Source organism: Schistocerca cancellata, chromosome 4, assembly GCF_023864275.1.
Source record: "Schistocerca cancellata isolate TAMUIC-IGC-003103 chromosome 4, iqSchCanc2.1, whole genome shotgun sequence".
Taxonomy (NCBI): Eukaryota; Metazoa; Arthropoda; class Insecta; order Orthoptera; family Acrididae; genus Schistocerca; species Schistocerca cancellata.
Genome location: NC_064629.1, coordinates 719,698,722 through 719,719,730, shown reverse-complemented (window position 1 = coordinate 719,719,730; position 21,009 = coordinate 719,698,722). Strand labels below are relative to the sequence as shown.

The window sequence follows — 21,009 nt, the reverse complement described above, 5'->3', positions numbered from 1 at the left end:
TGCATTCCTGAAGCACAGATATCTTTTGAGAATGATAAGAGTTACCCCAAAATATAATACCATATGACATAAGACTTATGTCAGAAGTGAATGAAAATAAGCAAAGTAGACTAACTTTCATGTTGAACGATCACTTACTTCAGATACCGTTCGAACAGTAAAAATGGCATCATTAAGTCTTTGGACAAAATCCTGAATGTGGGCTTTCCATGAAAGTTTACTATCTATCTGAACACCTAGAAATTTGAACTGTTCAGTTTCATTAATCATACGCCCATTCTGTGAAATTAAAACGTCAGGTTTTGTTGAATTGTGTGTTAGAAACTATAAAAGCTGCATCTTACTGTGATTCAGCATTAGTTTATTTTCTACAAGCCATGAACTTATGTCATGAACTGCACTATTTGAAACTGAGCCAATGTTGCACATAACATCCTTTACTACCAAGCTAGTGTCATCAGCAAACAGAAATGTTTTAGAGTTACCTGAAATACTAGAGGGCATTGCATTTATATAAATAAGGAATAGGAGTGGCCCCAACACTGATCCCTGTGGCACCTCCCATTTGACCGTACCCCACTCAGACTCCACATCACCACTATTCTCAACACTGTGAATAATGACCTTCTGCTGTCTGTTGCTAAAGTAAGAAGTGAACCAATTGTGAGCTATTACCCACATTCCATAATGGTCCAATTTCTGCAGCAACATTTTGTGACCAACACAGTCAAACACCTTAGTTAAATCAAAAATATGCCTAGTACTCGAAACCTTTTGTTTAACACATCAAGTACCTCACAGAGAAAAGAGAATATAGCATTTTGAGTTGTTAAATGACTTCTAAAGCCGAACTGTACATTTGACAGCAAAATGTGTGATATAAAATTATCAATTATCCTTACATACAGAGCATTTTCAATGACTTTAGTAAACATTGATGGCATAGAAATAGGTCAAAAATTGTCTACATTATCCCTTTCTTCCTTTTTATAAAGCGGCTTTCCTACTGAGTACTTTAATCATTCAGGAAACTGACCATTCCTAAACGAAAAATTAGAAATATGGCTAAATACAGGGCTAACATGTGCAGCAAAGTACTTTAATATTCTGCTAGGCACTCCATCATATCCATGAGAGTCCGTAGTCTTCAGTGATTTAATTATTCACTCAATCTCCCCCTTGTCTGTATCACTGAGAAATATTTCAGACATCAATCTCGGAAAGGCATTTGCTAAGATTGTTATATGATTTCCTGTAGAAACTAAATTTTTATTTAATTCACCAGCAATGCTCAGAAAATGATTGTTAAATACTGTACATATATCTGATATACAAGTAACAGAAACTGACTTTATATTGCCAACCTTGTGCTGCTGACCGGACACTTACTTCACAACTGACCATATGGTTTTAATTTTATCCTGTGAATGAGCTATTCTATTTGCATGCCATGTACTCTTTGTCTTCCTAATAACATTTTTAAGCACCTTGAAGTACTGTTTGCAATGCACTACTGTAGCTTGATTGTGACCACTTCTAACGTTTTGATATAATTCCCGCTTTGTTCTACATAATATCCTTACCCCACTAGTTAGCCACCCAGGCTGCCTTTTACTGCTAGTACCCTATTTAGCCCCCCCCATGAACCATGGACCTCCCAAGTGGGGAGGCTTGCGTGCCTCAGCGATACAGATAGCCGTACCATAGGTGCAACCACAACGGAGGGGTATCTGTCGAGAGGCCAGACAAATCTGTGGTTCCTGAAGAGGGGTAGCAGCCTTTTCAGTAGTTGCAGGGGCAACAGTCTGGATGATTGACTGATCTGGCCTTGTAACACTAACCAAAATGGCCTTGCTGTTCTGGCACTGTGAACGGCTGAAAGCAAGGGGAAACTACAGCCGTAATTTTTCCCAAGGGTATGCAGCTTTACTGTATGATTAAATGATGAAGGCGTCCTCTTGGGTAAAATATTCCGGAGGTAAAATAGTCCCCCATTCGGATCTCCGGGCGGGGACTACTGAAGAGGACGTCATTATCAGGAGAAAGAATACTGGCATTCTATGGATCGAAGTGTGGAATGACAGATCCCTTAATCGGGCAGGTAGGTTAGAAAATTTAAAAAGGGAAATTGATAGGTTAAAGTTAGATATAGTGGCAATTAGTGAAGTGGTGGCAGGAGGAACAAGACTCTCGGTCAGGTGAATAAAGGGTTATAAATACAAAATCAAATAGGGGAAATGCAGGAGTAGGTTTAATAATGAATAAAAAAATAGGAGTTCGGGTAAGCTGCTACAGACAACATAGTGAACGCATTATTGTGACCAAGATAGACACGAAGCCCGTGCCTACGACAGTACTACAAGTCTATATGCCAACTAGCTCTGCAGATGACGAAGAAATTGAAGAAATGTATGATGAGATAAAAGAAATTATTCAGATAGTGAAGGGAGACGAAAATTTAATAGTCATGGGTGACTGGAATTCGATAGTAGGGAAAGGAAGAGAAGGAAACGTAGTAGGAGAATATGGATTGGGGGTAAGAAATGAACGTGGAAGCCGCCTGGTAGAATTTTGCACAGAGCACAACTTAACCATAGCTAATACTTGGTTCAAGATCCATAAAAGAAGGTTGTATACATGTAAGCAGCCTGGAGATACTCATAGGTTTCAGATAGATTATATAATGGTAAGACAGAGATTTAGGAACCAGGTTTTAAATTTTAAGACATTTCCAGGGGCAGATGTGGACTCTGACCACAATCTATTGGTTATGAACTGTAGATTAAAACTGAAAGAACCAGAGGTTGTAGAGAGTTTCAGGGAGAGCATAAGGGAACAACTGACAGGAATGGGGGAAAGAAATACAGTAGAAGAAGAATGGGTGGCTTTGAGGAATGAAATAGTGAAGGCAGCAGAGGATCAAGTAGGTAAAAAGATGAGGGCTTGCAGAAATCCTTGGGTAACAGAGGAGACACTGAATTTAATTGATGAAAGCAGAAAATACAAAAATGCAGTAAGTGAAGCAGGCGAAAAGGAATACAAACGTCTCAAAAATGAGATCGACAGGAAATGCAAAATGGCTAAGCACGGATGGCTAGAGGACAAATGTAAGGATGTAGAGGCTTATCTCATGAGAGATAAGATAGATACTGCCTACAAGAAAATTAAAGAGACCTTTGGAGAAAAGAGAACCACTTGCATGAATATCAAGAGCTCAGATGGAAACCCAGTTCTAAGCAAAGAAGGGAAAGCAGAAATGTGGAAGGAATATTTAGAGGGTCTATACAGGGGCGATGTTCTTGAGGACAGTTTTATGGAAGTGGAAGAGGAGGTAGATGAAGATGAAATGGGAGATATGATACTGTGTGAAGTGTTTGACAGAGCACTGAAAGACGTAATTCGAAGCAAGGCCCCGGGAGTCGACAACATTCCATTAGAACTACTGACAGCCTTGGGAGAGCCAGCCCTGACAAAATTCTACCATCTGGTGAGCAAGATATATGAGACAGGCGAAATACCCTCAGACTTCAAGAAGAATATAACAATTCCAATCCCAAAGAAAGCAGGTGTTGACAGATGTGAAAATTACCGAACTATCAGTTTGATAAGTCACAGCTGCAAAATACTAACGCGCATTCTTTACAGACGAATGGAAAAACTGATAGAAGCCGACCTCGGTGAAGATAAGTTTGGATTCCGTAGAAATGTTGGAACACGTGAGGATATACTGACCCTACGACTTATCTTAGAAGCTAGATTAAGGAAAGGCAAACCTACGTTTCTAGCATTTGTAGACTTAGAGAAAGCTTTTGACAATGTTGACTGGAATACTCTCTTTCAAATTCTGAAGGTGTCAGGGGTAAAATACAGGGAGCGAAAGGCTATTTACAATTTGTACGGAAAGCAGATGGCAGTTATAAGAGTCGAGTGGTATGAAAGGGAAGCAGTGGTTGGGAAGGGAGTGAGACAGGGTTGTAGCTTATCCCCGATGTTATTCAATCTGTATATTGAGCAAGCAATAAAGGAAACAAAAGAAAAGTTCGGAGTAGGTATTAAAATCCATGGAGAAGAAATAAAAACTTTGAGGTTTGCCGATGACATTGTAATTCTGTCAGAGACAGCAAAGGACTTGGAAGGGCAGTTGAACGGAATGGACAGTGTCTTGAAAGGAGGGTATAAGATGAAGATCAACAAAAGCAAAACGAGGATAATGGAATGTAGTCGAATTAAGTTGGGTGATGTTGAGGGAATTAGATTAGGAAATGAGACACTTAAAGTAGTAAAGGAGTTTTGCTATTTGGGGAGCAAAATAACTGATGATGGTGGAAGTAGAGAGGATATAAAATGTTGAATGGCAATGGCAAGGAAATTGTTTCTGAAGAAGAAAGATTTGTTAACATCGAGTATAGATTTAAATGTCAGGATGTCATTTCTGAAAGCATTTGTATGGAGTGTAGCCATGTATGGAAGTGAAACGTGGACAATAAATAGTTTAGACAAGAAGAGAATAGAAGATTTCAAAATGTGGTGCTACAGAAGAATGCTGAAGATTAGATGGGTAGATCACATAACTAATGAGGAGGTATTGAATAGAATTGGGGAGAAGAGGAACTTGGGGCACAACTTGACTAGAAGAAGGGATCGGTTGGTAGTACATGTTCTGAGACATCGAGGGATAACCAATTTAGTATTGGAGGGCAGCGTGGAGGGTAAAAATCGTAGAGGGAGACCAAGAGATGAATACACTAAGCAGATTCAGAAGGATGTAGGCTGCAGTAGGTACTGGAAGGTGAAGAAGCTTGCACAGGATAGAGTAGCATGGAGAGCTGCATCAAACTAGTCTCAGGACTGAAGACCACAACAACCCTATTTAGGACATTCTAATGGAAAGCAGCTCTCAAAGAGCATCAGAAATGTGTTAAGGAAAGCACTATATTTGTCATCTATGTTACCAGCACTATAAACATCCTGCCACTCTTGTTCCTTGACAAGATTTAAAAAATTCTCAATTGCTTTTGGATTAAATGGTTCAAATGGCTCTGAGCACTATGGGACTTAACTTCAGAGGTCATCAATCCCCTAGAATGTAGAACTACTTAAACCTAACTAACCTAAGGACAACACACACATCCATCCCCGAGGCAGGATTCGAATCTGTGGCCGTAGCGGTCGCACGGTTCCAGACTGTAGCGCCTAGAACTGCTCGGCCACTCCGGCTGGCTTTTGGATTAACTTTCCTGCATAGTTTGTAATTATACGTGACATTTGTTTGAGTACAAAATCCTTTTAGTGTTAAAATTGGTGCATCATGGTCTGAAAGGGCATTGACCCTTTTACTAACAGAATGCCCATCTAGTAATGAAGAATGAATAAAAATGTTGTTTATGGCTGTGCTACTGTTCCCCTGCACCCTAGTTGGAAAAACACAGTCTGCATCAGATCATATGAATTTAGGAGATCTACCAACATCATTTTTCTTGCACTATCATGTACAAAATTTATACTGAAGTCACCACATACAACTAATTTCTCATACTTCCTATAAAGTGAACAAGAACCCCCTCTAGCTTGGGCAGAAATGCACTGAAGTCAAAATTAGGGGACCTATAAACAAAAACAATTAAAAGTTTAGTTTCACTAAATTCAACTGCAACTGCACAAAATTCAAATATCTGTTCAGTGCAGTGCCACGATACATACCTCTATGGACTGAAAAGGAATACTGTTTTTTACATACATGGCCATTCTCCCACCCCACAATGAAATCCTTGAAAAACAGCCAGCTAACCTGTATCCTGGTAAAGGAAGCCTCTGAATCGTCAAATTATTTAAGTGGTGCTCCGATATACGAATAATTTCATAGTCAACATCTATAACCAGTTCACTAACTTTATCTCTAATAGCTTTAATATTCTGATGAAATATGCTAACTCCTTCTCTACTTGGAAACATGACATCCTCTGAAGGTGAGCCCTTAGAGGGACTTCCTTTAAGCAGGTATATCCATCAGCTGACTTCATTCAAAAACGGTGCAGCTCTAACACCAACTACTACAGGAATTTTTCCAAGAGTGTCCTACCACCACCCACTACACTGTCACCTATAAGCTTTGCCAGTCTCCCCTTCCCATACCTGCTGAAGTGCAGGCCATGCCTAGTGAAACCGGATCTACTGATAATCTCAACTGGCACCACTGCAATGTGACCCATGCCCTCTGCCATCAGTGCCCTCTCCAGCCCAATGTTAACGTGCTTAACAGCTGCATTAAGATGAGGCTGATCATGATGCTGAAACAGTTGCATGAAATGCAGATTGATGCCATCAGTTTGAGTAGCTATCTTTATCAGGTCACCACCTACATCACATTCCCTGTCCCTATCAAGGCTATTCCCTGCACCAGGTCTAATTTGGTGCGTAGCTTTGTGTATGTAATTAATTTCCTAATTTATTTTGACCATTCCTAGTTAATATCTTTTGTTATAGAGTGAAATCAGTAATTGTTTCAGGACTTAAATTCTATTGTTTACTTATAAACAAAAATAAAATCTGTAATAATTATAAACATTTGGAAGAAGAACTACTAGAATCCTTTAAGTATTTACTTGGCTCTATTCGAAAACATGTTAGCAAAGCCAGCCCTTATTTAATTCCAAAATAATTGCCAGATTGGTCAAAAGAATTGTTTGCATAACTAGATCTGCTAATTTCATTATTTAAACAAATAATTTGGCCTAATCTTTGTGGTAGAGAGAACTGTTAAAAAGGAGGAATTTTTCGATCTATTCATATAATTGAATGAGTTATGTTTTAATTGTAATTTCTGTAACTTAAAACATCAAAAAAGTATAGTCTCAGTGCCTATTACTGTGAGGATTTATAAAGGCCCTATTTTTGGTCCTGAGACAGTCCGTCCACGGCCAATTTTCAGAGGGAAATTATGTACTGCTTCAAGTAACAACAATGCATCAAATTTAACAGTGGAATTAGTGTAACACAAATAGGCCATGTGTTAAGACAATGACAATGTCTGTTCAAGTTATTTGAGAAATAGTGTCACACATACCTTATTCTTCTGCAAGAACTGTGAACTGTGTGGTTAGGTTTATACTGCTCATAGATGTTCAACAGCAAACTATCATAGCAGTATGCTGATGTTTGCCTGCAACCTATTAATGAGGTCAAAATTTACCAATAGTGAGCTATGTAATGTTGGGGGTTGTGGACAGTGACATTAAAGAACTGTAAAACACAACTGTGCAACTGTTAGCTACATTAATTACAGTAGTCAGTGTTGAACTTCCACCCTCCACCCCCCCCCCCCCTCCCCTATTTTTCTGCCAGTATAACAATGCAGTACGTCGACACCAAGGACCAATGAAGAAACAAAGCAGGTGAACGTCACAAGCTTTCAGCCAAGTGCTCATTGGCCTTTTTCAAGAGGTATGACTGCCAGTGGGCTGCTGGTACACCCTTATATATGCTAGCTGCCAGCTGATATCACTGGTGCTCACAGCCTTGCCATATATGGGCATAATTTGACTTCGCATTCAATATGCCCACTTCAACCATGTGATCCCTGGATTCCACATCATTCTGAGCTGCAGGAGGCCATCTCCATTAAGGGAGTTATTGGTGATTTTTATTTCAGTGGCTTATTTAATTACACAGTCCCAAAAGCCATTAGTGTGAGCCACAACAGTGGTTTCATCGAATTTGATCTGGCGACCGTTTTCTAAAGCATGTTCAGCTTAAGTCGATTTCTCAAGGTAGTGTATGCGATAAAGCCTCTTGTTCTTCTGTCTGCATTGTTCTACCATTCATACTGATTTCCAACATATGACTGGCCGCACTCCCAAGCCATCTTGTAGACCCGAGGTATTTTGCGACCTACTCCATCTCTAACTGGTCTCAGGACTTCCGAATATTTACCAGAGACCTGAAGATCAATTTGATTTTGTGTCTTTTCACTAGGTGGCTTGTCTTGCTCAACATGGACCCACAGCATGGCAAGAAGACATGTTTCTTATCCTACTTTTTGTTGGTGGTCTTATTGTGATTCTCACTTGAAAGCACTCCATTTATTTGATGAATGTTGTAACCGTTGTTCCTGAAGACCATACTGTCACCCTCATTAAGATGAAGATGGTCAGTCTGGTTGATAAAATCATTAGACCACAGAGCTGTGGTCAAAACGCACAATAACCCTGAAGGAGTGGTTTGGTGTGGGGCGGTAGAGGGGTGACATGGACCGCGGTAGTCATCGTAGGGTTGTGGACCACTCTGGCTGTGGCGGGGATGGAGCCTCTCCATCGTTTCTAGGCCCCCGGTTAACATACAATACAATACAATACAATACAATACAATACAATACAACACAACACAATGATGATCATTTATGAGTCACTGCAAGCTTAATATCAGTAACATGTATTGTCTTAATACAACTGGCCAGAGCCAATAGTTTTTCTTATTGCACAAAAAAAGTATTTCATTCTCCTCCATCTATTTTTCTCCGTTTCACATCAAAACTAAGAATATTCCTGTTACTGTCAACTGGAGATACTATAAACACATTTTTTGTGTTTTCTTGATTTTATAAAGTGTGGTCAGTTATGTTGTTGTTGTTGTGGTCTTCAGTCCTGAGACTGCTTTGATTCAGCTCTCCATGCTACTCTATCCTGTGCAAGATTCTTCATCTCCCAATACCTACTGCAGGCTACGTCCTTCTGAATCCGCTTAGTGTATTCATCTCTTGGTCTCCCTCTACGATTTTTACCCTCCACGCTGCCCTCCAATACTAAATTGGTTATCCCTCGATGCCTCAGAACATGTCCTACCAACCGATCCCTTCTTCTAGTCAAGTTGTGACACAAACTCCTCTTCTCCCCAATCATATTCAATACCTCCTCATTAGTTGTGTGATCTAACCATCTAATCTTCAGCATTCTTCTGTAGCACCACATTTCGAAAGCTTCTATTCTCTTCTTGTCTAAACTATTTATTGTCCATGTTTCACTTCCATACATGGCTACACTCCATACAAATACTTTCAGAAACGACTTCCTGACACTTAAATCTATACTCGATGTTAACAAATTTCTTTTCTTCAGAAACGCTTTCCTTGCCATTGACGGTGTACATTTTATATCCTCTGTCCTTCGACCATCATTAGTTATTTTGCTCCCCAAATAGCGGAACTCCTTTACTACTTTAAGTGTCTCATTTCCTAATCTAATACCCTCAGCATCACCCGACTTAATTCGACGACATTCCATTATCCTCGTTTTTCTTTTGTTGATGTTCATTTTATATCCTCCCTTCAAGACACTGTCCATTCCGTTCCACTGCTCTTCCAAGTCCTTTGCTGTCTCTGACAGAATCACAATGTCATCAGAGAAACCTTAAAGTTTTTATTTCTTCTCCATGGATTTTAATACCTATTCCAAATTTTTCTTTTGTTTCCTTTACTGCTTGCTCACCTCACCAAAAGTCTTGTTCCTCCTGCCACCGAACTTCACTAATTCCAGCTATATCTAACTTTAACCTATCCATTTCCCTTTTTAAATTTTCTAATCTACCAGCCTGATTAAGGGATCTGACATTCCACACTCCGATCTGTAGAACGCCAGTTTTGTTTCTCCTCATAACAATGTCCTCCTGATTAGTCCCCGCCCGGAGATCCGAATGGGGGACTATTTTACCTCCGGAATATTTTACCCAAGAGGATGCCATCATCATTAACCATACAGTAAAGCTGCATGCCCTCAGGAAAAATTGTGGCTGTAGTTTCCCCTTGCTTTCAACCGTTCGCAGTACCAGCACAGCGAGGCTGTTTTGGTTAGTGTTACAAGGCCAGATCAGTCAATCATCCAGACTGTTGCCCCTGCAACTACTGAAAAGGCTGCTGCCTTTCTTCAGGAACCATACATTTGTCTGGCCTCTCAACAGATACCCCTCCGTTGTGGTTGCACCTACGGTACGGCTATCTGTATCGCTGAGGCACGCAAGCCTCCCCACCAATGGCAAGGACTATGGTTTAAAGGGGGAGGTGGTTAGTTATATAATTGATATAAATGGGTTTCTGTGTATCATTCAGGTTCTTAAGGACAATTGTAGCCTCAAAATGAATGGAAATCATGTTTATGACATGTTTTAACAACATTGTGTGTAAAGTTACTCCATTCAAAGAGTACATGCATATTCAAATGCAGAGATATGTAAACAGGCAGAATATGGCGCTGCAGTCGGCAATGCCTATATAGGACAACAAGTGTCTGGTGCAGTTGTTAGATCAGTTACTGCTGCTACAATGGCAGGTTATCAATATTTAAGTGAGTTTGCACGTGGTGTTATAGTCGGTGCACAAGGGATGGGACACAGCATCTCTGAGGCAGCAATGAAGTGGGGATTTTCCCATATGACCATTTCACGAGTGTACGGTGAATATCAGGAATCCACTAAAACTTCAAATCTCTGACATTGCAGCAGCTGGAAAAAGACCTGCAAGAACGGGACCAACGACAACTGAAGAGAATAGTGCAGCGTGACAGAAGTGCAACCCTTCCACAAATTGCTGCAGATTTCAATGCTGGGCCATCAATAAGTGTCAGTGTGTGAACCATTCAATGAAACATCATCAACATAGTCTTTTGGAGCCAAAGGCCCACTCGTGTACCATTAATGACTGCACAACATGAAGCTTTACACCTCACCTGTGATCATCAACACCGATATTGGAATGTTGATGACTGGAAACAAGCGGATGGATGTGTAAGGGTATGGAGACAACCTCATTAATTCATGGACCCTTCATGTCAGCTGAGGACTGTTCAAGCTGGTGGAGGCTCTGTAATAGTGTGGCACGTGTGCAGTTGGGAGTGCTATGGGGCCCTTGATATGTCTAGAGATGACTGTGATAGGTGACACATACGTAAGCATCCTGTCTGATCACCTGTATCCATTATTCATGTCCACTGTGCATTCCAACAGACTAGGGCAATTCCAGCAGGACAACTCGACACCCCATACATCCAGAATTGCTATAGAGTGGCTCCAGGAACATTCTTTTGACTTTAAACACTTCCACTGGCCATCAAACTCCCCAGACATGAACATTATTGAGCATATCTGGGATGCATTGCAACGTGCTGTGCAGAAGATATTCCACCCTCTCATACTCTTATGGATTTATGGACAGCCCTGAAGCATTCATGGTGTCAGTTCCCTCCAGCACTACTTCTGACATTAGTCGAGTTCATGCCACATCATGTTGTGGCACTTCTGCATGCTTGCGGGGGCCCTACACAATATTAGGCAGGTGTATCAGTTTTTTGGCTCTTCAGTGTACTTTGCAAGATATTTGGCAGTATTGCCTTATAATGGATAATTTTACACATGTCTGGAAATTTTAAATGGAAAGAAAACAGAAATCTGAAGTGACATGACACTTTTCATAGCTTTATTGACTTGTTGGAACCTATTACAAGGATAAATGGAATATGGCAAGTCATTTAAATTTTAAGTTTTTATTATGTAAATTGAAAATGTTTCTGCTGTGTCTGGAGCACGAGTTTCTCACCTTCACTTTTATAGTATTTCTATAGCACGATGAGGCACTACTAACCTTGATTTCACTTCAATAAAGACTGGATATGTACATAAAAGATTGCAGGTGTTCTTTGAACTACAAAGATCATCTTTGTAATACCACAGGTTCATCAAGTAGCCCCTAGTTATTGATTTTGGAGATATCTCCAACATCAGGCCATACAAATGTCTATGTTGAGTCACCTGTCATCTTCACGAACTTAACTTGAATCTCATCATAAGACAGCACTTGTCCAATAATTTACTCAGTATCCTTATTTTCTGCTTTTGTTTGCAGTCATCGTAAAGTTACCCCCACCCAAGCAAAAGTCACACACCTTTGCTTGTTTTCAGCTTGCTAGTAAAATGTCTCCACTAAAAGAGTGTTTCACCTACTGTTCCACATAACTATGACATGGCAATGACAGTTTCTAAGCAATGTAAAAATACGTAAAGATACTCGCATCCAATTAACTGCATTTATCATCCTGCATCATGATGTATGAACAACACTGTCATGATTTTTCAATCCAGTAAAGTTCACTATGTCTTATCTAGGCAGCCATTTTACTCAGAATTTCCAAAACAGGCCATGGGCGGCACCCCACAGAACTTAATGGGAAGTGTGTAAAGTAACCCAGGTTGCATAATTTAACCCAGTTTATGGTACATCAGATTCAGTCGTTATCTTAAAACCATTGCAGAGTATACCCTTGTACCAGTTTCATCCTCTCAGAAACTAAACACTGCTTATATCCTGCTAAACACAAAAATAGTTGTATACATAATCACTATTATGAATTTGGATATTTTATTTCCATGCATTCAAAAGACAGCAGTAGATTTTAAGCAACTTTCTTCTTCTCTGAATTTCTAATTCCTCTGAAGCACACACAAATTTGATAATTACTGAAGATTTTTGTACCCAAATGTACAAAAAACTTTGGACAAAAACAGAAGGCATTCAGCCTGATCCATCTACAGGGTGTTTCAAAAATGACAGGTATATTTGAAATGGCAATAAAAACTAAGCGAGCAGTGATAGAAATACACCGTTTGTTGCAATATGCTTGGGACAACAGTACATTTTCAGGTGGACAAACTTTCGAAATTACAGTAGTTACAATTTTCAACAACAGATGGCGCTGCAAGTAATGTGAAAGATATAGAAGACAACGCAGTCTGTGGGTGCGCCATTCTGTACGTCGTCTTTCTGCTGTAAGCGTGTGCTGTTCACAACGTGCAAGTGTGCTGTAGACAACATGGTTTATTCCTTAGAACAGAGGATTTTTCTGGTGTTGGAATTCCACCGCCTAGAACACAGTGTTGTTGCAACAAGACGAAGTTTTCAACAGTGGTTTAATGTAACCAAAGGACCAAAAAGCGATACAATAAAGGATCTGTTTGAAAAATTTCAACGGACTGGGATCATGACGGATGAACGTGCTGGAAATGGCAACCACAGAGGGCAATGCGCAGCTAGTGCAGCAGGTGATCCAACAGCGGCCTCAGGTTTCCGTTCGCCGTGTTGCAGCTGCGGTCCAAATGACACCAACGTCCACGTATCGTCTCATGCGCCAGAGTTTACACCTCTATCCATACAAAATTCAAACGCGGCAACCCCTCAGCGCCACTACCATTGCTGCACGAGAGACATTCGCTAACGATACAGTGCACAGGATTGATGACGGCGATATGCATGTGGGCAGCATTTGGTTTACTGACGAAGCTTATTTTTACCTGGACGGCTTCGTCAATAAACAGAACTGGCGCATATGGGGAACCGAAAAGCCCCATGTTGCAGTCCCATCGTCCCTGCATCCTCAAAAAGTACTGGTCTGGGCCGCCATTTCTTCCAAAGGAATCATTGGCCCATTTTTCAGATCCGAAACGATTACTGCATCACGTTATCTGGACATTCTTCGTGAATTTGTGGTGGTACAAACTGCCTTAGACGACACTGCGAACACCTCGTGGTTTATGCAAGATGGTGCCCAGCCACATCGCACGGCTGACGTCTTTAATTTCCTGAATGAATATTTCGATGATCGTGTGATTGCTTTGGGCTATCCGAAACATACAGGAGGCAGTGTGGATTGGCCTCCCTATTCACCAGACATGAACCCCTGTGACTTCTTTCTGTGGGGACACTTGAAAGACCAGGTGTACCGCCAGAATCCAGAAACAATTGAAGAGCTGAAGCAGTACATCTCATCTGCATGTGAAGCCATTCCGCCAGACACGTTGTCAAAGGTTTCGGGTAATTTCATTCAGAGACTACGCCATATTATTGCTACGCATGGTGGGTATGTGGAAAATATCGTACTATAGAGTTTCCCAGACCGCAGCGCCATCTGTTGTTGAAAATTGTAACTACTGTAATTTCGAAAGTTTGTCTGCCTGAAAATGTACTGTTGTCCCAAGCATATTGCAACAAACGGTGTATTTCTATCGCTGCTCGTTTAGTTTTTATTGCCGTTTCAAATATACCGGTCATTTTTGAAACACCCTGTATTTGCCATGCTTTCTGTCAAACTACAGCAAGCTGTAGTCTCAAAATAAAATGGCACAAAACCTACAGCACTGCTCCCTGTCTAGCACTGCTGCAATTGCATTCTCACAATGAGTGGCTTTTGGATATTAGCGAGATCATGAAAACCAATCCTCTGCAACAGTTAACATGTTCATCTGATGATTAGATTATAGTGTATGTTTTAGAGTTCAGTTGTTACATCATATTTCAAAAGAAAATATAAAACTGACATGAATATTTAGAACATACAGAGTGAATATTGAACACACACAGGTGAGTACAGTAGTATTTCTATATGAGAAGGAAAAAATTAGGGTTCATATCCAAAGGGTTTCAAATTAACAATTGTCAAGGTTATTTCATATGTAGAGGCCGCATTATACAGGGTGAACCAACTCCACAGAAAAACATTCACAGGCGGTAGTATGGATCAAAACAAGAAAAAAAGTCTAGCAAGCATGGGCTCCAAAACTGGTACCTTAAGAGCTACGAGCACATGGTCATCTTTGCTACTGTGAAACACATCACTTGTACTGAACAAGTGCTCATAGCTCTTAAGGTATGCATTTTAGAGCCTATGTTTACTAGACATTTCTTTCTTGTTTTGTTCATGCTACTACCTCTGAAAGTGTACTGGTGGAATTATGGTTCACCCTTTGTAGAAGCAATGTTCAGCAGTGTATGAAGAAAATGTCAGATCCCAAGAAAGAAGTGATTCCATGATAACTAAAAAGGATGACAAAAACATATGCACTGATCTCAGTTTGATGTATTTAATAAATAGACATTTATACTATCTGTAGACGGAGGAAAAGCATTTGACAGTGTTGACGGGAATACTCTCCTCAAAATTATAAATTTATCAATGATGAAACACAAGGAGTGAAAGGTTACCTAAAACAAGTACAGGCCAGAGTCAAAGGACATGAAAGAAAGGCAATAATTGAGAAAAGAGTGAGACAGGATTGTAGCATATACCCTAAGTAACTTTATCTGTAAATTGAGCAAGCATCAAAGGAAACCAAGGAGAAACATGGAAAAAAGAATTTAAGTTCCCAGACAAGAAACTTTAAGGTTTGATGATGACACTGAAATTATACAACGCATCGCAAAGTATTTGCAAGATCAGCTGAATGGGGTAAACATTGTCTTGAAAACAGGATATAAAATTAACATCTAAGAAAGTGAAACAGGAGTAATGGAGTGTAGTTGAATTATATCAGGTGATGATTATGAAATTAAATGCTGAAAGTAGAGAAATCATACTATTTGGGTAGCAAAATAGCTGATGACAGCAGACGTACAAATGACATGAAACATAGACTGGCAATAGCAAGAAAAACTTTCCTGAAAAGCAAGATGATGTTAACAACAAATACAAATTTAAGTGTTAGGGAGCCTTTTATGAATGTATTCATTTGGAGTGTGGCGTCATGTAGAAGTGAAATGAAGAAAATAAATGGTAAAGAGAATATAAGCTTATTTGGTGCTACAGAAAAATCCTGAAGATTAAATGTATAGATTGGATAAGTAACAAGGAGGTACTGAATGGAATTAGACATCAAAGAGCTTAACATCAAAACTTGCCTAACAGAAGAAAGAGATTGATTAGACACATCCTGAGGCATCAAAGAATAGTTTAATTTGGCCTACAGGAACGTGTCAGCGGTAAAAATTGCAGGAGGAAATCAATGTTAAATACAGTAGGCAGGTTTAAATCGATGTAGGGTGCAGTAGTTATGCAGGTAGTAAAAAGCTTATACAGGAAAACAAGTCAGTCTTCAGACTGATGAATTCAACAATTACAATAAGCACTCTGTATTACTCGGCAAGGTGAATCAGTTACCTGGCTGTAATGGGAACTACTTGGCGATGTGACTCGTTACAGTAACGTTCCAGTCCAACTCAGAGTGTGAGCACAAAAAGGGACTGCAGAAAATACCTTTGTGGAAAGCCATGACTACTTGCTATTAACATCGTTAATATTACAGGCAATGAAAACAAGTAAAGTGTGATAGTGCTGACACAGTAGGTGATAAAAGATGCATTCAGTGCAATGGTATGCAAATTACAGAAGGAGGGATATGATGCCAAGTGGAGTAGGACATCAAGTATGTGCCCCAAAACAGAATTAGAGAAATGCATACAATAAATATTTCATTGGTGATCTAAATAAATTGCTGCAATATTATGGCCATGGAAGGAAATACAATCTTTGCAGAAATTTCACAGCTGTTGTTTCACTGAATTAGCCTTCCCTACCAGAAAAGAAACTCTAAGAAAAACTGTTCCATCTATGGGATTTGATTTTAGAAGTTGCTAGAATGAATGAGTCATGAACATACTGGCAAAAAAGCCTATGATATCAGACTTTTAAAAAAAATTATAAAATGAAGCATTAGCATAAAGTGACCAATGGTTTACTTAGATGAGCCATGGATCCATACACACTACACTGTGAAAAATATTGCAAAGTGGCAATGTGTGAACAGTGTCATCGGACAACAGTGCCAGAGAGTGTTTCATTGTTGTGACTGCAGAGTTTTATTTCTTGTTCACATTTCCTCTGTGACTACAACAGGAAAACTTCAGGCTATCATGTAGAAATGGCAAAAAAACTACAAATCTGTAGACACAAAGAAAACCAAACTTTCACATTAATTACGGAGCAACAAACACTCTCTCTTTATTCAATTGGTAAACTCTTGCAAAAAATGTCCCTTCTTACTGCTGTCATGCCATCTAGACCTAAATCCTACAGAACTATTATGAAATCTTGCAAAGATAATCATGATACATCACACATCTTACTCTCTAACCTGAAAAACTTAACAGCTCATGCTTCTGCTGCTAATAAATGAATGTTGTTTGTCATCTAGCTTGGTGCATACCTTTTGATGTAACACTACTTTGGTGATTTATGCATCAATTTTTCTGGTTATAGTTGGCATTACAAGGCTAAGTGGATTTCCTTCCAAACCTTTCCACCTACGAAAAATTTGAGATGGTCACTGGGAATCAAACACAGGACCTTGGCATTACTAGCCACAAATGCTAACCACTAGACCACAATGTCACTTTGCTTATGTGGCTGTGACATTATCTTTTACTGCTGTGTCCTTAGAAGACTTGAAAGTATACGTATCATGCCAAAAAAGTGTGTGATGATGAGTGGAGGAGACACACTTTGATGGCCAAGGAACTGAAAATATAAATAAAATCACTCAGCACAGATTCAAACAAAAAGTCAGCATTGTCATCCTTCAGTGAAACAGCAGACAAAGAATCAACAGATACACACGTAGAAAATAGCGATGTCACTGGGGAAGATAGTTTTCCAGATATTGCCCTTCTTACTGCTGCCCACTGTGAGCAGCCAAGGTGAGATATACTATGTGTCCCAATTCCGGTCTTATTCTAAATGGGTATTTCATTTAGATGTGAGTATAGACATTTAGCATGTGACAGCACTCCTCTTGTAACAGTACTGGAAAGTACACCATTACTACCTCCCCTCCTTGCTTATAGGGCATGAACACAGGGGCACCGGCACCCTGGCCAGATAATTGGATTGCTTTGCTGGGTAAAACTTCAGCTAAGGGAATTAAAATACACTCATCTATGGAATCTAAAGGAAGTTCTAGACATTACAGGCATAATAAAGAAGAAAATTGTAGAAAATAAAGTAACTTTTGCATCTGTTGCCTAAAGATGCTTCTACTAGAATAAAGAAATTTTTCTTGCTGTTCTGAGTTAATACATACACAAAACGTGACACTTTGCCGTCACTTGTTCCTACCAACACACAATTCTCATTTAACAAAGAATTAAATACTGCTCTTGGTTGGTGTCGCAACGTAGTTGTCAGTCTCACACATTGCAATTCTTGACTGAATTACTCTGCCCATATTCAGTATGTTCTGGTATAAGATTAGGGATCATGGTAGTGAGTTATGGTGACACATGACAAAAACAAAAGTCAAGCTTACTTTGAAACTGGTCACACCAGGAAGAACGTTTTCCTCTGGAACTTCAACTTCATCTAAGAAAATCATTCCTGTAGCAGATGCCCGAAGTGAGAATTTGCCTTCTATTTTGGGTGTTGCCAATCCTTTAGCTCCATTCCTTTCCACAATGAATCCTCGTAACTTGCCGTCTTCACATTTTGCCCAAATAATTAAAATATCTGCAACTGGGGCATTGCTTATCCTGAACAGACAATAAGTTACATAAACATAGATGCAGTATTACAAGTACACTTTTCAAATCAAAAGAAATCTACACAATGGAAACTCATCATAGATAGTATTAAGGAACAAGCATATGACAATATGATGTGTCTGAAATACCCAAATATAGCTACAGGTATGTACTATTATGCATGCCCACTCGGTTAGCTGTGCGGTCTAACGCACTGCTTTCCAGGTAGGAGGCACGCCGGTCCCCGGCACAAATCCATGCGATGGATTAGTGTCGAGGTCCGGTGTGCCAGCAAGTCTGTGGATGGTTTTTAAGGCGGTTTTCCATCTGCCTTGGCGAATGTGGGCTGGTTCCACTTATTCTGCCTTAGTTACACTATGTCAGCGATTGCTTCGCAAACACTTTCTCCACGTACGCATACACCATCATTATTCTACCATGCAAACATTGGGGTTACACTCGTCTGGTGTGATACGTTCCTGGGGGAGGGGAGGTGTCCACTGGGGGCTGAACCGCACAATAACCCTGGGTTCGGTGTGGGGCGGTGGTGGGGTGAGTGGACTGCTGTAACCTGTTGTGGGATTGTGTACCACTGTGGGCTATGGCAGGGACGAAGCCTCTCCATCATTTCTAGGTCCTCAGTTCCATACAATACAACATTATTATGCATGATTATTAACATAGAAAAGCACCAGTGTAGGATTTTTATAACATAAGAAATGATATTATTATTATTATTATTATTATTATTATTAACCTTTATTTGTCTATGATACCTTTACAGCCTTGAACATTGTAATTACTGCACACTTACAATGATGATATCATGTCATACATATAAGGAATACATAAGCTAAAATAGAAGCACATTAGATGCCATTACATAAACATTCAATGCCACTAATACACTGCAACATTCAAAAGTAATACTACTGATAATAGAGTTCAGAAATGTCTGAGTGGATATAAAAGTCATTTAATTAACAGCTGTTTCAACTTGCTCTTAAAGAAATTTCCACAGAGCTGCTTTACATTATTTGGCAACCTATTACAAAATGCAAGTGGACTTTCATTTGTAGCACTTTTGTTACTCAGTATCATAATAACAACACCTTATGAGTCCTTAGTTTCTCCCAGTGTATAGAATGTCGTCACCCAGCTGCATTCCCCTAAGTTATTTGAATACACTTTGTTCATGTATTGCATTAATAAAATCTCTATTCATTATGCTTATTGCATCATTCTCTTTTACAAATATAATTGTCATAAGCATATACCTTTATTATATAGTCAATAAATTATACTTAATATAGTCCCAACATTACTAGTGTTTGCTTACAGTAGTAATAACCATAACTAGTGTCTTCTGAAGCCTGAATATTTTATCCATGTACCCTGTGGGTGCTCCACCCAAAATTTCAGTCTCGTGTTGTAAATGAGAAGGGATTAATCCATAGAGCATTTGTTTAATAATAGGAGGAGTAATATATTTTTCAGGTGTTTTAGTAACCAAATATTTCAGCTAGTCTCTTTACAGATGTAGCTGACAGACTCTTTTCATGTAAGACACTCATCAATAACAATGTCTAAAAATGTATGTTTATTGGATGTTTCAACTGTAGACAGTGATTCAATATTTATATACACTTGAGACTGGTTGCAATTGAGCACCAACTTTATCACAACAGTCTTGGCCTTATTCAGTATAAGTTTATTCATGATCAGATGTTCCATGATTAGTTCAAAGTTGTCTTTATTGTTTTGGAATGCTATCTGCTCATTGCGGCTGAGGATAATAAATGCTGTATCAGCAGCATAGTTCACTAGCTTTAAGTTTTATGATCTAAGAATACTTCCCTGGGAACTCCAAAGTTGAGAGTCTTGTATACTGATTTTACTGTGGGGCATTCTTACTTCCATTCTTATAAGATAGTTTAGCATACTGTCTCCCATCTCAGAGATAACTTATGAATTTTAGTGATACTGCTATTATACCGCTAATTTGGATAAAAGTACTGTATAATTTATAGAACCAAATGCCTTATGCAAATCTAGAATTAATACTTGCAACACTTAATACAGTGAAAAACCATACTTCAACATAATTGTTTCTTTTGTATCTGCACAGGCATGACAATGTTGCAAAACCTAGCCATCAGCACAAATGTCACTAATCTAGCCAACTGTGGGCACTCAACCCGGGAGCCTGGAAGCTGGACCGCAGAAGAGGATAAACTCAATGTGCAAGTTGATCTATGGGGGAACAGGGAGTCCAAACACCATGTAGAGGCACAGGGAGAAAAGCACAAAATGCAACCAGCATGAATTACCAAACAAGTAACATGTGGAAACAAGAGCATGCTGCAATGTGGAAGTCAGGTCAGTGTTAGTCGATCACTCCATAGGAACTCACTGGCCCAACCTATCGTCCCTGGCAAGTAAACACCTGAGTCAGCAGTTCTGCCCATATGACACTCCACACATGACGTCTATGATGGCTTTCTCTACTCTACCACAGAACCAACTGCAGTTCATTTGTGTCCATACATTTGTCTGCTGGTGGGGATACCAAAATTTCAATTGAGCAACACATTATTGACTAGTTCTACAGCCCTGAAAATTCTCCTTGGTACCCAAGCCACAAAACATAATATCTTTATTTATGTCAATGCAATGTTCTTCTACATGCA

At 39.5% G+C, this 21,009-nt stretch overlaps 1 protein-coding gene across 3 annotated transcripts in view; it reads right to left on the bottom strand.

Moving 5' to 3' along the window:
• The window catches only part of LOC126183754 (glutaryl-CoA dehydrogenase, mitochondrial-like), a 442,519-nt gene that overhangs the window by 315,611 nt on the left and 105,899 nt on the right, over window positions 1-21,009 (bottom strand). For all 3 annotated transcript variants that reach the window (XM_049925980.1, XM_049925979.1, XM_049925981.1), the window contains exon 6: window positions 18,109-18,328. In XM_049925980.1, coding sequence (XP_049781937.1) covers window positions 18,109-18,328 — 220 coding nt within the window. The remainder of the gene's footprint in view (window positions 1-18,108; window positions 18,329-21,009) is intronic.